Source organism: Ips typographus, linkage group LG1 (assembly GCF_016097725.1).
Source record: "Ips typographus isolate SLU linkage group LG1, UJ_Ityp_2.0, whole genome shotgun sequence".
NCBI classification, from domain to species: Eukaryota; Metazoa; Arthropoda; class Insecta; order Coleoptera; family Curculionidae; genus Ips; species Ips typographus.
The window spans coordinates 17,553,278-17,570,550 of NC_138422.1; the positions used below are offsets into that span (position 1 = coordinate 17,553,278).

The window sequence follows — 17,273 nt, forward strand, 5'->3', positions numbered from 1 at the left end:
CCTCATTCAATGTTTCTACTAAACTTATTTACTTTGTAGCAAAATTGTTTAAGAAAACACTGGTTTTGCTTGCAAATATTTAATGAGGATGACCGAATCACCTATCTCAAGCCTCTTCATAACACTACCAAACGATTTAAAGTGATAAAAACAATGGACTAGGAAGGCCTGCAGATGTTTGAAGATAAGTTGCTTTACTATACAGGGACCACAAAAGAGGGTAAATACTTCCCTCAAAAGTGGTGCAATTTAGTGACCTATGTGACTGATAGTTTTATTGTATCCTTCTGTTTTGTAGTGTTATCAACACACCATAGTGTTTAAGTGGTTTTACATTGTATGATGTTAATAAAACGGCATTTTTTATAACTGATTGTCAATGTTTTTTCCCATCTCTACAGGGTAAGGTAAGTACTGATATTTAATTAGCTCCATTAGTTAACTTGAACATCATTCACCTACAAGGATACTTGTAAAATGTCTACTAACCAAAAATAGCATTTGCAAGTTATGTGTAACTTGAGTTCACATTTGATTAGTAAAGGTATGTCCTGTGAAATGGTGTATTGAATTAGAAGCAAATTGTTTCCCTTTAGAGACTTCACTATCATCCAAACAAACATTAGGTTAGTAAGACAAAGTTGTTTTTATCATAGCTTGTATGGTGAAAGGTTCACCCACTCACACTCAATCTGTGGAACAATCACTGTTTATGTGGTAAGACCAGTTTTCTTTGCCACCTATTGTACCTAAGCTTTTCACTTGAAGAAAATGTATACTGTACCTTGAACTGTGAATAAATAATTAATACAAACGTTCAGTGTACAAAGTTTTATTTGGAACAATTGAGTGTGTGGAAAAAAGAACACAATTATAATGTTAATACCTAAACCTAGAATAGAACAGCTCATGTAGATAGCTCAATTGAAAAGTTGGTTTTTCGACAATACCTACCCATATACAAAAAGTTTTGTCACCTGACTGATAATTTGACTGTGTAAGTCCATATTCTCTTCTTAGAAGGGGTTTCTCAGAGGTTTTATAGCCAGTTTAAGATTATTCACATTTAACAGGCACATCAAATTTTGAGATTTAAGTCAGATCAAAAATCAATCATATCAACACTGAATCATTTTAAGTTTTAGTTGCAACACTGGTGAAGACCCTCGCTGATGATAGTCCATGAAGTTAAGCACATTGAAACTAAATCACACCACTTTTGAAGGAAGTATTTGGCCCCTTTGTTGTTGTCCCTGTACAGTAGGAAACTTATCTTCAAAGATCTTCATTGTCCACTGTTTTCATCACTTTAAATCGTTTGGTAGTGTTATGAAGAGGCTTGAGATAGGTGATTCGGTCATCCTCATTAAATATTTGCAAGCAAAACCAGTGTTTTCTTTAAGAATTTTGCTACAAAGTAAATAAGTTTAGTAGAGACATTGAATGAGGTTATGAATGCAACTTACCAGATTTATGGGCTGTGGCTACTGATAAAGTGTTTTTATCACGATTTATTTGTATTTTCTTCGCATTATGTGGGTAGTAACTCAAAATTATTACTAAATAAACTTGTTTTGAATGTTTTGATTACAGAATGACTTGACAACGATTTGTTATGATTTTGAAAGGTTGGTAGCACGACCGGATATAAACTTTCCTTAACGACCGCTTGGCGGGAGATTTAAAATTTCCGAATTTTAGATCCGTTTTTCGTCTTAATGGTCAAATCTACGGTATTGAAAAAATTACAAGTTGATAGCCGAAAATGTGCACTACAACTTTTATCTAAAGCGTTTTTCCATTAAATGAACCGTACAGGCGCAAAAAAATCAAAACCGTTTTCCCATGTTAATCTCCTATGTCCAGGGTGCTCTTGGACACCTGGTATATTATTACACTTACAATAAAATAAAATATTTTGGTTATCGACAATTTGAGGTGTAACTTACAGTTGTGTTAGGTGGTTAGGTTTATAAGTAAAATGATAATAAAACCACAAATTTTAGATTAAGACTTCTACAAACTTGCATATTTTACAATTATTAGTCACGACGAAGAGCAGATGTGGCCACTGACGTTTTCCATTCAGTGTAAGTAAAACATTTATTCAAGTTTTGGTAGGTTGCAAAATTCTAATAAAATCAGTCACCCTGTGTAAAGTATTAACATAAACCGTATAAACTTTTTGAGGTTTTATGGATTTTTTTTTTCGTCTAGTAATAACTACTTAACAACGATTATTACAAACTGGTAGAAAAAGTTAAGGCTGACAATTCCAGGACCACAGTAATACAATACAATTTTCACATCGAGAATAATCCAAAAGCGTCATAACGGCGCAAACTATAGAAATAGTATCAAAATGACAAAGTTTCAAAAATGAGCTTAATAATCTGTACCGGTTAGGGTCGCTGGGTTGCTGTCTAGTTTATACTTCAAACAATTCATAATTGATATGATTGGCTGAAAAATTTTACTTTGATGATACTACATGATTCAATAAAAATAAATAGTAATATAACCAGCGGTTTTTCATAAGCTTTACTCAAGTCTAGGTAACTATATGTGTAAGGATTAAAAATCAATTGAGATATTTTTGTATAAAATATATCATGGTGTTGGAGTTAAACCGTGATAATCGAAAAAAAAAATCGCTTTCGTTTCAACATAAAATGTCGATACCTATAACCATTTTACACCAGAGCACACCATTTTCTTCACAGTGCTTCACTCTAAAAACGAGAATTACAAATTTGCTAATGATGTCATCAGATCGCAATCAAATCAATATTGCACCTACTAATTCCGCTGGCAATACCGAGAACGTGTACTGCTTCATAGCTAATCACAAACAAACAATACCAACCTGCACAAATAAATTATGTCCACCCGGAACTGATTTCATAATGTGCCTCTCGATTTTCTCGTTTTCTAGAATAGCCATGCCTCGATCGATTAAAATAGGAGGCGGAGTGGCTTCAAAATTGGTTCTGAAGTCGGGAGGAGGCTTCTGCATATCAACTGTGGTCACTTTCAGGCTGATGGTCTTCAGCTCAGCCAACAGGTACAACTCCATAAAATATTCCTGACAAAACAGACAGGCGCCTTTACGACGTCCATCTATTATCGATGCCTAAAAAAAAACTAGATTAGTCTGTGGTTTATACTATTTTCATGTTATATTTGACTTAATTCAAAACTTCCTCCAAAACAAAAAGTGTTCCCCTACAAAATAAATGCATTTCAATTATTTTATTTTTTTTACAAAAATTAACTCACTACATTAAAAAAAGAAACAGAAAAAGCTTAAGGGTATGAACTACTTTTTTAAACCCAAATAAAAATACTACCAAAAGTGTTGAATAAATTGGATTAAGCAGAAGGAAAAAAATCCCAGAAAGATCAAACGTGTAAAAAAAACTAGTTGTATATCCAAATGTTAACCAAAAATTACAAAAAAATAGTAGAAAAAACATGAAGACAGTCTGGGCAAATGTGCAATACAATCGGAAAGGACAACTGAACGATTTTATGAATTACGAATGATCGATTGCACCAAACCAAACTTAACCAAGCAAGATTAAACATAAGCTGTAATCCAAAAATGGGTCAGAAAAACGAGTAAACAATTTGACAAGCCCTACAAGTGTTTCAAAAAGGAGTCATAAAGTAAGCAATTGATTATTCGATAATCAGTTATATTGTAAGAAATTTTTTCTGTAAAAAATGACTCTAGCTTAGACTGTTTCAGGAATATGGATAAATAAAACAGTAATGAATTGAAAAAATCAGTTGCACATTCCTATTCTAGTTTCTCTTAAGCTATTTTGTGGTTGTAACAATTTACAGCAGACCTTTTCAAAATAAAAGTTAACCTAACCACACGGTTTTTAGACAGTTAAGAGGGGAATAAGCATTTGCTTATGTAGCAGTTTGTCGCGATTCATAAATTTGTTATTTCTTTCTTGTATTACTACTTGTCAACATTTAATTCTTAACTGAGGTTAATACTTCTATCAAAATACGCCTAAAGAGAAACTAATGTCTAAAACCTAAGGTGAAGGATTTTAACACAAAATCTTAACCATGCTAGTTTTAAAACAACTTCACTATGAAATGACTCAGACATTGCAACCATGACAAAATTCAATTTCAATATAATTCAATTGAATGCAATTACTGAACCCGGTTCATATTGCAAAACCAAATCGAGCGCCTGTTTTAATTGAATGTTTATTGTTCGTAAAACACTGGGCACTCTTCACTTAAATACTTGTAGCCTGATTATTACATTAACTTTAAGTGGCAAATTCAAATGACTCATTGCTTAGCCTTAGTATAATCCCAAGCAAAGTTTAGTGCGAGAGGATGTAAAATATTACAGATTCTATCTAATCCGCTTATTATAATCTTTACTAATAGATCCATCCAGCACTGTTATCTAAAAAGTAAATTTATAAATGCTTATAATGACTAGGTCATAGCTATTTTTAATATCGTGAGTATGTAATTTATCAAGATCGACTAATTACGAGTACGTTACTACTTATTGTTACGCTTAAAAGGTGTATAATTTCTCATTACCTCTGAATTCTAAAAACATGGAGAAAAGCATGCACCTTTATATGACCATTTTTCAAGTTTACGAGGTCACATTTGTGTATTAATTGTTGCGGTAATAAGTAAATAGCGCAAAGTAAATAGATAATGAGGAATCTAGGGAAAACGATTTTTGTTTAACTTTTTCTCGGTAAATATTATAAATTTTTCCTAAGCATTACGTATTGTTTGATATGAGGTAAACGTTTATGTATTAAACGCATACTATATATTAATGTTACGACTGTTTTAGTATATCTCGGAATATGAAGAACACCTAGAATAACGGCAACGTCCAAATTAAAAATAAATGCGGGATGCTGAAAAATGTTTACGAAGGTGTTTAACCTAAATGGGCAATTATATCAAATATTATTTTGATGCTATTTTGCTGCTTGAGCTATTTTTGCAAATATAATATAGGCGATATACGAACAAAATATGATCTTTCGATTGTATAGATCTGTTTGAAAAATTGATCAATCTATGACTGAAATGGAAAAAAAACATAAGTGACATGTGTATGTGTGACACACACACTACCTTAACAGACTGACACATGCCACTTAAGTGTTTCTCCATCTTTGTTTAGCCTGATTGATTTGGCTCTGTTCTTGCCATTTCTATATGCAATGTTACATGGGGTCTGGTCACCATTTTGTTTAAAATTTGAATTAAAGTCGTAAGCAAAAATTATTGATCACTTGATGTTTGATTATTGAAGTCCTCTTGACTATTGAATTCTTTGTGATTTTGTAAACTACTTGTTTTTTTCTTTTGGAAAATTATCTATTAAGTCGGTTTGAGTGCCCATTGTAATAGCTACTCAATGTCCTATTAGGCAAGCTAATGATTTTTAACTTATGCTACAACCAAAATCCTGAGTAAAATATTTTTAAAAACCAACCATTGGAGTATTAAAATGTTATGTTTTATGCATAAATTTTACATCAAAATGACACACAGATGACACTGAAGTTCAAAACCGATAGAACTTAAACGGCGAACGAGAATAATACCAATATTCTTGTAAATCAAGCTCATCAATCCCTCAGACGTTATATGATCTTCTTGTAGCATATGCTAATAAATTGCTGTTAGTGGATTATTGGGTGTTCAAGGTTCATTTACAAAACTAGATTAATCCTTCAGCTTTTGCAAAAGATCATAGAAAATAGCATCGTTTATAATTAATTAATATCAAAAAACTTATAGAATTATTGAATAGAAATGAAGTAAAACGCTTTGTTAGATTTATCTTTCTTTTATCTAATCTGGTAATACAGATCTTCAGTAGACCCATATAGGGAAGATAAGAGGCTTTGTGTTTCCATTAAAACAAACTTTGATATGCAAAAGACATAACAACTTTTTTTTAACAAAATCGTTAAGGGCCTAAGCAAAGTTGTATTATTTTGACATTTTGCACCTGACTAGTCACGGTTGAGTCACGGTCAATTCACAACTTAGTCTAAGGTGCCATTAAATAAATCCCTTTTTCTTGATCGAAAAACTGTTGTTCACTTTATTCGCCTTCTCAAATGTATTGCAAAAATTTAAAATAAAAAGCTTAAGGCAAAGGTACTGTCAGTGTTTGACTTCCTCTCGAAACTTGCTTATTATAGTCTGTTCACGATCTTTTTGGATCTATTCCATTGTTCCCATTTATAGAATATTGACAACTTTTACTCACTTCACGTACTGTTTAGCGGCCGTAAAATCCACTTTTACGGCGGTGTCCAAAATCCACAGTGTGTGGCAAAAGATACAGGGAAAAAGAAAATCAATGTATTAAAATCAATTCATTTTATTAAAAAATTAATTATTAATTCTCTAATAAAATCTAATCAAATTAGAGAATTAATTGTAAATGTTCAGTCATTTACTTTTGAAAAAATGAATTAGGTATCACATATAACTTGTGTTTCTATTACCATAAAAAACGGGTAAGAAACTAGCCCAGTGGCCCATCAGAAACTATTTATTTCAGTGTTTAGGATCAAAGGACTCATTTAATAAAATATAAAAAATGGTAAATTAAATCAACAACTAGTAGTGAAATACTTGTCAGGCATATAAATCGCTTTTGCCGACCTGCATTATTTGAATTTGCTCGCATTGCATATTAAAAGCCCGTTTACGTATGTCAAGTACTTGCACAAGAAATATTGCCTACGTTTGTAAACGGGTTACTATGCCAAACATTTTTGAAACGCAAAATCGAGTGGCTTCAATAAAAATATATTTTGGGATTTGGGTATTGAATACTATTTCCACGTAACAGCAATTTACTATAACATTAATTATTCATTCAAATTCTCCAATTCAAATTACATAACGGGTCAAGAACCATGATATGATAATGTTGGCAATAAACGACACAAACACAACTATTTAACTGGTTCAATGCAAATTAATTTGTGTTGATCACATTAGTTTACCGTTTAGCAGCAATCGAATACGTATATTTTTGATTAAAATATTGGTTGTTGATTTGTTGTATAGAATTGTTTTTACCGTTCTCTTGCAAATTTAATTGTTACAGCAAATATTTGAATATGTGGTATATGCATACAATTAGTAAGATAACTTATAAAAATAGATTTTTTCAATTGATGTTCTGAGAAGTCGTTGACTAATCATCTTAATTATAAGATTCACATGGGTTTTCCGGTTGTATCTAAGAGTTTATCTAAACAAAACTTTTATGCAAACAATGAGAAAACGGAGGATTTCAGTAATACAAACGTCCGACAGCTACTTTACAATGTCGACAATATCGAAATCAATGTTCTTGTGTTTTTGATGCAAACTGGATTTTGGCAATAACAGTATGTTACTCGGTAAATTATACAGATTACAACGTTTACAATATTAAAGCCAAATTTATTTTAGTAGACAACATGTTGTTACCGTCAATGTTAACAGTATTATCGATAGTACAAAACAAATTAAGTAAAATTTTGCACAGCGTGGGCTAATAAGCGATGCAAATGGGTGTGCTCGGAAACTATTGGTAGTACAGCTTAGACAAGAAAATTCTTTTAATAAATGTGGCTCCGGAAAATTCCTGGACATTTATTTTAGCACTCTAAATCCGCCGCCACCTAGCTGTATAACTTGAAGCTGAATTGTATCAACAAGTATTTCACATAAGTACATTAAGTTTTAATAGAACGATTCTTCAAAAATGTTGAAATTATTTCTACTAATCTCAAAGATAAAAATACAAGATGTTAGAACATTAATGCATGGTTTTTCAACGAAAACGCCAGCAAGGATAACACATTACCTAACCCATTACATAACTTTAGATTGACTGAAACAACAATATTACTTTTATTACACCCATTAATTGCAGAGACTGTCCCACAAAATAAAGTTCAGAAAGCTATTACAGTGAGATTCGAGCTTATAGTTAAGGTTAGTTAGAAAACATCATAAACGTACTGAAACATTCAGGTTTTTCCCAAAAAATATCAGAAAGAAGCAACACAAGAATACTTTAAAATTGTATTTATTAGATTGTGATTAACTGATTGGTAACCACGGTTTGGTAACTAAACTAAATAAAATCTTAACACGGTTGCTAAAGTTACATTTTCTTGATACCTCTGTGCTGCTTCTACGCGCGCCTCACACACTCAGCACACAAGGTGACCGTGAGACTCAGAACACCCTGGTGTGTGTTTTGGGGTTACTACGGACGTCTCTAATTGGCATCCCGGACTGTGTTTTTGTTGCTTGTAGAAAAAATTCCTGATGAAGAGGTCAGTCAGCCTCGAAACGTCGAAGAAATACATATGATCAAGCATTTGATATCCACCCATAGTTAAAATCTTAATTATTGTTTTTTACTATCAGGTACCAGCGCAGCGTATTGAAAATAAAAATATATCGGTAATGTCGTGTATTCATGGCAAAAACATTGACTTTACGTCCTAGGGTCTTCGATCACTTTTACAGACCGTCTCTCAGGACAACAGAGTACAACCATAGGTATTAGTTCATCAAACTTGGCCCTCCAAAGATTATGTGTGTGTAAAAAGTTGTGCGAACCATGGGTCGACAGAAGGACTACACCCTTGACCAAATGTCTCAAAAATTCTTATTGACAATTCACGATTCATTTTGCTGATTGTTGAAATTGCGCACGACTTTTAGAATTTGCTAAACATTTTTAATAATTTGCCTGTACCTATATTTTCCGATGCCAAAACAAATATGACTGAAATATTTCATTATTTGTATATTTTTCCGCGCCCCCCTTTGTCAACCACAGCTTGTTTACAATGAACCAGAAAGGGAACATAAACAATGTTGACCAATGACACGTGGAAACACTCTAAAGAAACTCGGTAATTCTACTGCAAAAATACGTGTGACGAGTTCCTATAACACTTTTCTTCAAAAACTCAAAAACATACAGGGGATTAAAAATAATTGATTGAAAATAATACTTGAAATAATAGTTAATAATCATCTTAATTAATATATTACAATGTCATACTTGTCTGTATGGATGTCTTGGTTGTTGTAGAAACCGTATCAGTAATTTCCACGACACAAGCAGAAAATAAAAACAATTCTAGGTTATTGATGACAAAGGTGAATTCAACCACTTAGCATTAAGAAATGAATGGCAACATTTGATCAAGAATTCAAAAGATCATAAGTAAGATGTGTACCAAATTTTAAAACATAATAACTAAAACAAATAACCAAAAGAAAGTTGTTTAAAAAAAATTACACATAATTGTAACACTCTGTAAAACTGTAATAAAAGAGTTTTCAAAAAAGTGGTATAAGGACGTTTTTTTTGGTGCAGAACTACCTTGACAAAGTGTTGATAGCACCATTTCCGGACTTGTATAGGACAATTTGATTTTTTGGAAGGCAAAATTGAGAATTAAAACTCCCTCTCAATGAACACTAAATCATCGAATTTATCAAAATGGACTTTGGAGTTGCGTCCTATTAGGTCAATATGGTACAGGTAAAAATGTTGTATCACTAGAAACTAGCAGTTTTATGATATAAAATAACTAATGCACTTTCTAGATAAGATCTTAATATTTAATCTCAAGAAAAATATTATCTTTTACATAACCCACTTATTAATGATGTGTAAACTTAACAATCAAACCTTATTAAACAACTTGTTTAAATATTTTCATTGGATTACAATTACATAGGAAAAGTTCCTCTGCTAAAGTTCTCTTGCATAAGTTAATCAAAAATATGTTTGGATGAGAATAAAATTATAACCTACCAAACTACCAAATTTTAAGACCACAAAAAGAGATAGCAACAGTTTAATAGTTATTTAACCAAGGAGTGTATTAATGAGAGCGATTAATACAGTGAACGCGTTAATAAAATTGAGATTATTAATCGCCAATTAATATAAGAGTTGGTTATAACCTTTTTAAAACAAAAGAAAATGGGATATTTCAGACACCACCTGACATCTTCAAATGCTTGATTAGGAATAAGCCTTACTTTCGACCTCTGTCCAGCATATGTACAAGAATACACGAATGTCGCATTGTGCTTTAAACTGTTTTGGTCATATTGCCAAATATTGCACAGCAAGTGAGTGCTGTCATAAGTGTGAGGAAGCACATAGTCATGCACACAGTGCTGCTGCAAACACATAAAGTGTTTGCAGCAGCACACAAATTACACAAGCTCAAATTTTTTATGTTAGATGCAGACAAAGTACCAACAGAACACTCACTGACTGCTAAAAAATTAGTATCTCCTGAACATTTCAAATTGTGTAGCAAAATGTTTGTGGTCTAAATACCAAAAGAAAAGAAACTTTTATAATGCAGTGAATTTAACTGAAAATGAGTATGATGCAATAGCTGTGACCGAAACTTGGTTATCAAATAGTGTCTATGACAGTGAATTGTTCCTAAAGAATTTCAAGTTTTTAAAAATCGAAACAGAAGTGATAGCAAACGTGGAGGGGGTGTACTACAAGGGGTGAAACGATGCTTTAAATGCACTTTGCTGGTGTTGAATTGTGTGTGTCCAGATATAGATTAATTAAAACAAATGTAGATTTATCTTTTTCCTACTCTGTAATTGGATATTTATATTTGTAGAGTTTGTAGTAAATAAATAAATAAGTGAGCTGATTAACTTCGTGTTTTAGGTTGAGATGTTAAATGGATTTGATTCATTGTAAATTGTAAGTTTGTATCATTTGCTATATCATAAAATAAAGTAGATATTTTTATTCTTTTTAATTTTTCAGTTTTCATTGCCTCAAAACATAAGCCAAAATGCAATGTTTTGATGCCAACTGTCAGTGAGGATGACAATCAGAAGAATTATTTTGTTTACGTTCAAGATTAGCTGTAATTGGTCTATTCCATATCGCACGCTGAAGATTGTCTGTGATTGGGCTATTTCATATCGCACGCTGAAAATTGCCTGTGATTGGTCTATTTCACATTGCGCAGTTGAGGCAAGTCTAGGATTCTGTATTCGTTCAACCATTGGCAATTGCCTTATTATCCGTTCTCTAAACTGTTAAGGAATGAACCAATATCCACACAAACATCGCTCGCCAGTCTTACTGTCATTAATCTAATATTAGGCAAATTATAGTCAACAACAGAAACTAGTTATTAGTATCACTATGTACATGTGTACATTTAAGAGGTATAAAGTTGTGTTAATTACTTCTCAAATGTAGGTTTTCAAAGTTAAGGAAGGTTTTTTAATTATATTAAAACGGTAAACATTATCACTAACAGTAAGCTGGCATTAGATTGACATCGCTGGTTAGATGCACTTTACAGAACAGACCAATAGTTAATTGCTCCATTTCCAATACTCCTTTTCCTTAATGTAGAAATAAATATTTATATAAAATTGTAAAAGATGAGCTAAAAATTAACGATATTTTCATACTTTATTATTACGATGTATAAAAATTTGGTGGTGCTGAGGAAAATTTAGCCGGTATTTCTTTTTTGGATTCTTTTAAGTTTAAAATGAATTAAGCAAGATGGTGTATGTAAAGGAATGTTGTTGATTTCCATGCGGTAAAATGTCATAATAAGTAAGACATCAGTAATAATTCACACCTACATTTACAATAATTGTTGTTGCGGTGTTCATTTCAATTACCATTTCGACCAATGTGTTATATTGGTTTGTACTAGAACATTCTAAATAATTAACTTCTACTTCCTTTTAAAGTATTGTCTTAATGACAGTTTCGTTTATACCAAACTGAGTATTTTTTACAGGAAGTAGAAAGAACTTTAGAATTGCAAATTAATTGACAGGAACATCTCAAAACCAATTAATTAGTAATCCAAGTATTACACAATACCATTGTCTCCAAACTCCATCCCACATAAAATATTCATTCTATCGTTATTGTGGACTTTCGAGCAATGCTAACCGCTTATTTACCGTGTCAAGGTTGCAGCTTCAACTTGAAAGCTCTCAAGTAACCAAAGACCAAATGAGGCACATTCATAAATAAATAACTACCTAACAGAATGTCATCCAGCATGAGTCACAATCTTTAAATTCGAACTATAGCTTCATGAAAGCGGCAACGTTGCATTAACAGTGTTGTGCATTTATCAATATATAAAATGTTTAGTAACTGTAGTTCAGAAGTATATTAACTATTGTCTTGTGACCCGAAAACACATGTTCACGTTTCATTACTTGATGAGCGTTTTCTATGTCACATAAAATAATAAAACTATAAAAGTGCAATAATTGAGCTTAGGCACAAGATTAACATAAGCCCGTCATTCCACTTAAATTACTGCAACTGTATTATTTTACCAATAAAAAACCGACGTACGTAACTGTATTTTGAGATAAAAGATATGAGTACCTAGCTCGGTACCTAGACTATTTTGAGAACCATACTACTGATTAAATTTGCATATTTTATAGTCTCCGGTTTTTCTGTGAGGAACAGGAACAAATAAACTATAAAATTACACATACTATTATATCATTGCCCTTGCGTCCATGTTTTGCTGGAGTTGCAGAATACATCTTTTTGTTAAATTTAGGTACATTAATTCTGTTACCTTCCCTTAACAGATTTGACACCGTCATTTGCTCTGATCTTCACCAGAGCAAAACTGGGAGATTTTTTAAAAACTATATTTGTTTTGAGTGATACATTATGAGACTACAACTGCAACAGAATAAGGCGATGAGAATTATACTGCGTTGTAATAGATATACTCCTATTCAAAACATGTTGACTACATTAAATTGGCTTAACGTACGGCAACGTATTGAAAGAGCTAATCTTGTAATAGTTTTCAAAATAGAGCGTGGACTGATGCCTCAGTACTTGGGAAAGTTTCTGGAGAATAGATCAGAATTTTATAATTACAATATAAGATCAGGGATGAATTACAATATTGAAACTGTGCGAACAACCTTGCTGCAGAAATCACTGTTCTGTGAGGGCCTACAAATACAAAACTCACTACCAAATGTTGTTAAAATGTCAAATAATTTGTGTGAGTTTAAATCTCGATTAGATAATTATTTGATTAGTAAAGCACAAAATTAATATAGTGTTAGATAACTTCGTGATAATTTATGTGTAATCTAGTATGTATTTAATGTATAGTGTAATATGTAATATGCTGTTTGCCTGTAATAGCCCGGTGCTAAATAAATACATTTATTTATTTACAATATGTCAGAAAAATATGTTTTGTCCTCTCAGTCGAAGCAGGTAAATTGAAAACGTCGTTTTCTTTCATACATTTTAATAGATACAGAGTAGAGCTTACTTTGTTTTTGTAAAAAAACTCCATTTACAACGTGGCTAGTTCTCATTCAATGTTTTTTTTATAAAATCCTGTTTTTCTATAAAATCAAAAAATTGGGATATTTATTAAGTAGTATAGTTGGTCACAATATGGCATTTTTTATCTGTTATGTTCTCACATTCTTGCAAGCATTCTTGACCGAGATTCTTCTTGAGAACTTCATAAGTCTGCATTATTATAGGTTATTAGGAATATACACATGTAGGGATTTGCAAACGAGTTAACTATAGGAAACCAACCTTCTGAAAAGAGAACAATAAATTGCAATTCAATACTCTCAACAAAGATAGAGAAATTCTTGATAAGTGACATATGCCACAAGATGTAACATTTTCTGGTTTTGGTGGTTCACCCTGAGTTAACTATTAAAAACCAAAACTGGCTATTTAGAAGCTTTTTCAATTTTGTGCTGTTTTATACCTATCAATGTTTTTTAGTTCAATTGGCGAATTGACAAATGTTATCAACTACCTGTAGTGACTGTATTTTCTTAACAAAGCATATTTAACTATGCAGTTTTGATTGCAAATGAGGCTTATTTTTGGACGTAAAAGTTGTACAGCTTGTTTCTAAATAAGTGTCGCTCGCAAAAGAAAACTGTAAATTCTTTATGAAAGAAAAACACGCTACTCCTCTTCTATATTAGTTTTCTCTCTGCACTTATTTTTAAATACAGGTTTTCACACATTTCTTTTTAATTAGGTTCTTGTCAATATCTTAAATCTTAAGAACTGTTTGAACCAATCAAAGCTCAGTCCCGTAGTTCAAACATCCAAAATATTCCAGAAACCAGGCACAAACAACTCATAAAAATAGCATAACGTAAGCCTTGATAATAGTGTAAAAAGGATAGGAGATGCAAGCTTCACACATAATAAAACTAATAATGCGTATAGGCGTTAATTATTAATTAATTGGGAGAATCAAGAAGATGTAACAGGTTGTAACAGAATTATTACTAACTATAATTACAACAATTTAATCATTATAGAATGCTAAGCTTCTTATGCATTTTATGCGCTTTATTTAATTATTATACAAAATTCATAAAAATATATGGACAAAATTTAAATTTGAATGGGAAGTTTTATCTGAGTATTCATTAATCATTTAAAAATAAATTCAAACAATTGTCAGTGATAAGTAACAAGATACAAAACTATCTTAATAGGTTAGTATGAACCGAGGTATGAACTTCATTCTTATCTTGACATATGATGTTACTGAAATTGTATTTAATTCAGATACTTAAGCTGATTGATTCTGATAACTGTGTCACCCTCAGTTGCAAGCCACTAGTATCATAACATAGAACACAGTAATGCCAAATAATCAAGTTTCAGGTACAAAACACACAACATTCCTGCTCGCATTCCTTAATACAATTCACAACACGAAAATGTAGAAATGTATTTGAAATATGTTGATTTATAAATTAACAGTGAAGATTGTTGTTCATTGCTTTGCCACTGCCTGCCTGCTTACTGTTTAGCAACAGACATTTCAATGGCAAACTCAGAGAGGCTACTGATACTAAGTAATTCTTGATGTAATTTGATATAGATAGAAAAAAAGATTTAAACCAGAAACCAGACAGACTTTCAGACAAAATGTAAGTCAGAGTAAGAAAAAAAGAGAACTTTTTATAAAATCATGCAAAAGAAAACACTTTTTTAATGCATAATTTCCTCTTTTTGGACTATGCTATATTTGATCTGGGGTAATTCAAATTTGACCCTCACCATTGGGATTTCGGAAACTATAAGAGATAGGAGAAAGTAAAATTGGGGCAAAGTTGCGCAATTTAAAGCTCAACCCAATGCAGTTTAAAAAATTTCGATTTTCCGAATGCTTCCGAAGATATCCGAAAAAAACTGAAAATTTGATTTTTGGTTTTTATTTATTTCTAACCTTATTTGAACAGATATCCCAAAACTAAAAGCATCTTATTATTGCCACTTTTTCCCAGCTATTTGATGATGGATTCAAATTTGCCATATGACGTTTTGTTTTTTGGCAGTCATCATCAACTTTCTTTTTTCTTATGGGCGCCATATTGGATTCTTAGCCCGCCAAATACTTACTACGTTTTATTAGTGATGTATAATAATTCAATAAAACCTAATTTTACCTTAGTTGGCTTTGAGTTGAGACGTTTTATGAAGATTACTTGGTAGTACTTGTCACACGCAATTGGCCTGAACATGAGGAGAATCGAGGCAATATCATTATAAGCTTCATCACAAATTTGATACTAATATGAGAGCAAGCCATCTGTAATCAGTAAGCCAACAGCCACACATAACTTTATTTAGTTAAAACTTAACCAAAACATGGCTCCATTTAGTGTTTTTCAAAATCCAATATTAAATTATTTAAATTTGCACTTAACATTATAAAAAAATAAAATTTGGCAAAAAAAGTTTCTAAAATGATGCTCTTTCTCTTAGAAACATAAATTAGCGGTTTAAGTTAGAGTAACAAATATCTTCTTCTGATTAACCTAAATAGTTCAGCAATGCTTGTATAATAATAAGATTTTGTGTGGCGGTTTCTTTTCTAGATACATTTTTAACTATGCTTGACTTGCTCTAATAATCGTCCGAACTATCGTGTTTGACAAGTACTGTCAAATAATGACATTTCATAAAACATCTCATTAACTCAAAGCCAACTAAAGTAAAATTAGTTTTTTTTTGAAGCAAATCAAAGTTATTGTACATCACTAAAATCAGAATAAAACATACTATTTGGTGGGCTAAAAATCCAATACGGCGCCCTTAAGAAAAAAGAAAGTTGATGATGACTGCCAAAAAACGAAACGTCGTGTGGCAAATTTGAATTCATTATCGAATAGCTGGAGAAAAGTGGCAATGAAAAGATGCTTTTAGTTTTGGGATATCTCTTTAAATAAGGTTAGAAATAAATAAAAACAAAAACTCTAATTTTCAGTTGTTTTCGGATATCTCAGGAAGCACTCGGAAAATCGAAATTTTTAAAACTGCATTTGGTTGATCTTTAAATTGGGCAACTTTGCCCCAATTTAAACTCTCTCCTATCTCTTATGGTTTCTTTGAGATCCCAATGGTGAGGGTCAAATTTGAATTACCCTGTATAGCTATTAAAAACAAAATAAAAAGTCCAGGTCCATATTTGAAAATTGAAGTTGATGATGGTATCTAAAAAAAATAGTGTAAAAAAGTACTATTAATTTTAAAAATAATTAATAATAAAGTGATAAAACAATAGAAAAGAAATTTGGCTATTTTGATTTTTGTCAGATTTTTTAGTTTTTCTTTTTACAAATTATTTAGCAATAAAATGCACTAACTAAAATAACTACAGCTAGAAATAAGGAGATACAGCTGCTTCTATAGATAACAATGCAAATGCATTCAATTATTCAAATTTGTAACCCCCTGTATTGCCAGATCCTAGTATGGGAAGGAAACAGGAAAGGTAAAATTTCAGCTTTTTATAACATCAAAATACTTTTATATTTATAACAATGAGTGACTACTAATAAACTTTGATAAATGAAGACTATTTGTATACATTTATTTGGAGTCCTCATTAGGTATAATATCTATAAGTATGGCTTAGAAAAAGTCCAAAATAAAAAGCTAAGATATATAAATTTCAAGGAAACAGGTACATATCAATTTGATATACCTAAAGTTCTGAAGAGATATAATTTGCATACCTTAGAAACTCACAGATCTGTGGCATATTTGTTGTTAATGTTCTGTGGCATAACAAACTAGTTAATAATAATATTGAAGACCATAATTTGTTAGCCTTAATAAGTTTTCATGTGCCGAATTATCGAACCAG

The 17,273-nt window shown here is 31.6% G+C and overlaps 1 protein-coding gene and 1 long non-coding RNA gene across 2 annotated transcripts in view; both read right to left on the reverse strand.

Annotated features, from left to right (window-relative positions):
• Window positions 1–17,273, reverse strand: part of LOC145740156 (uncharacterized) — a 173,173-nt gene that overhangs the window by 76,659 nt on the left and 79,241 nt on the right. The window lies entirely within an intron of this gene.
• Window positions 1–17,273, reverse strand: part of Clic (chloride intracellular channel protein 5) — a 28,562-nt gene that overhangs the window by 9,364 nt on the left and 1,925 nt on the right. The window contains exon 2 of the mRNA XM_081995511.1: window positions 2,867–3,133. Within this exon, the coding sequence (XP_081851637.1) occupies window positions 2,867–3,133 (267 nt within the window). The remainder of the gene's footprint in view (window positions 1–2,866; window positions 3,134–17,273) is intronic.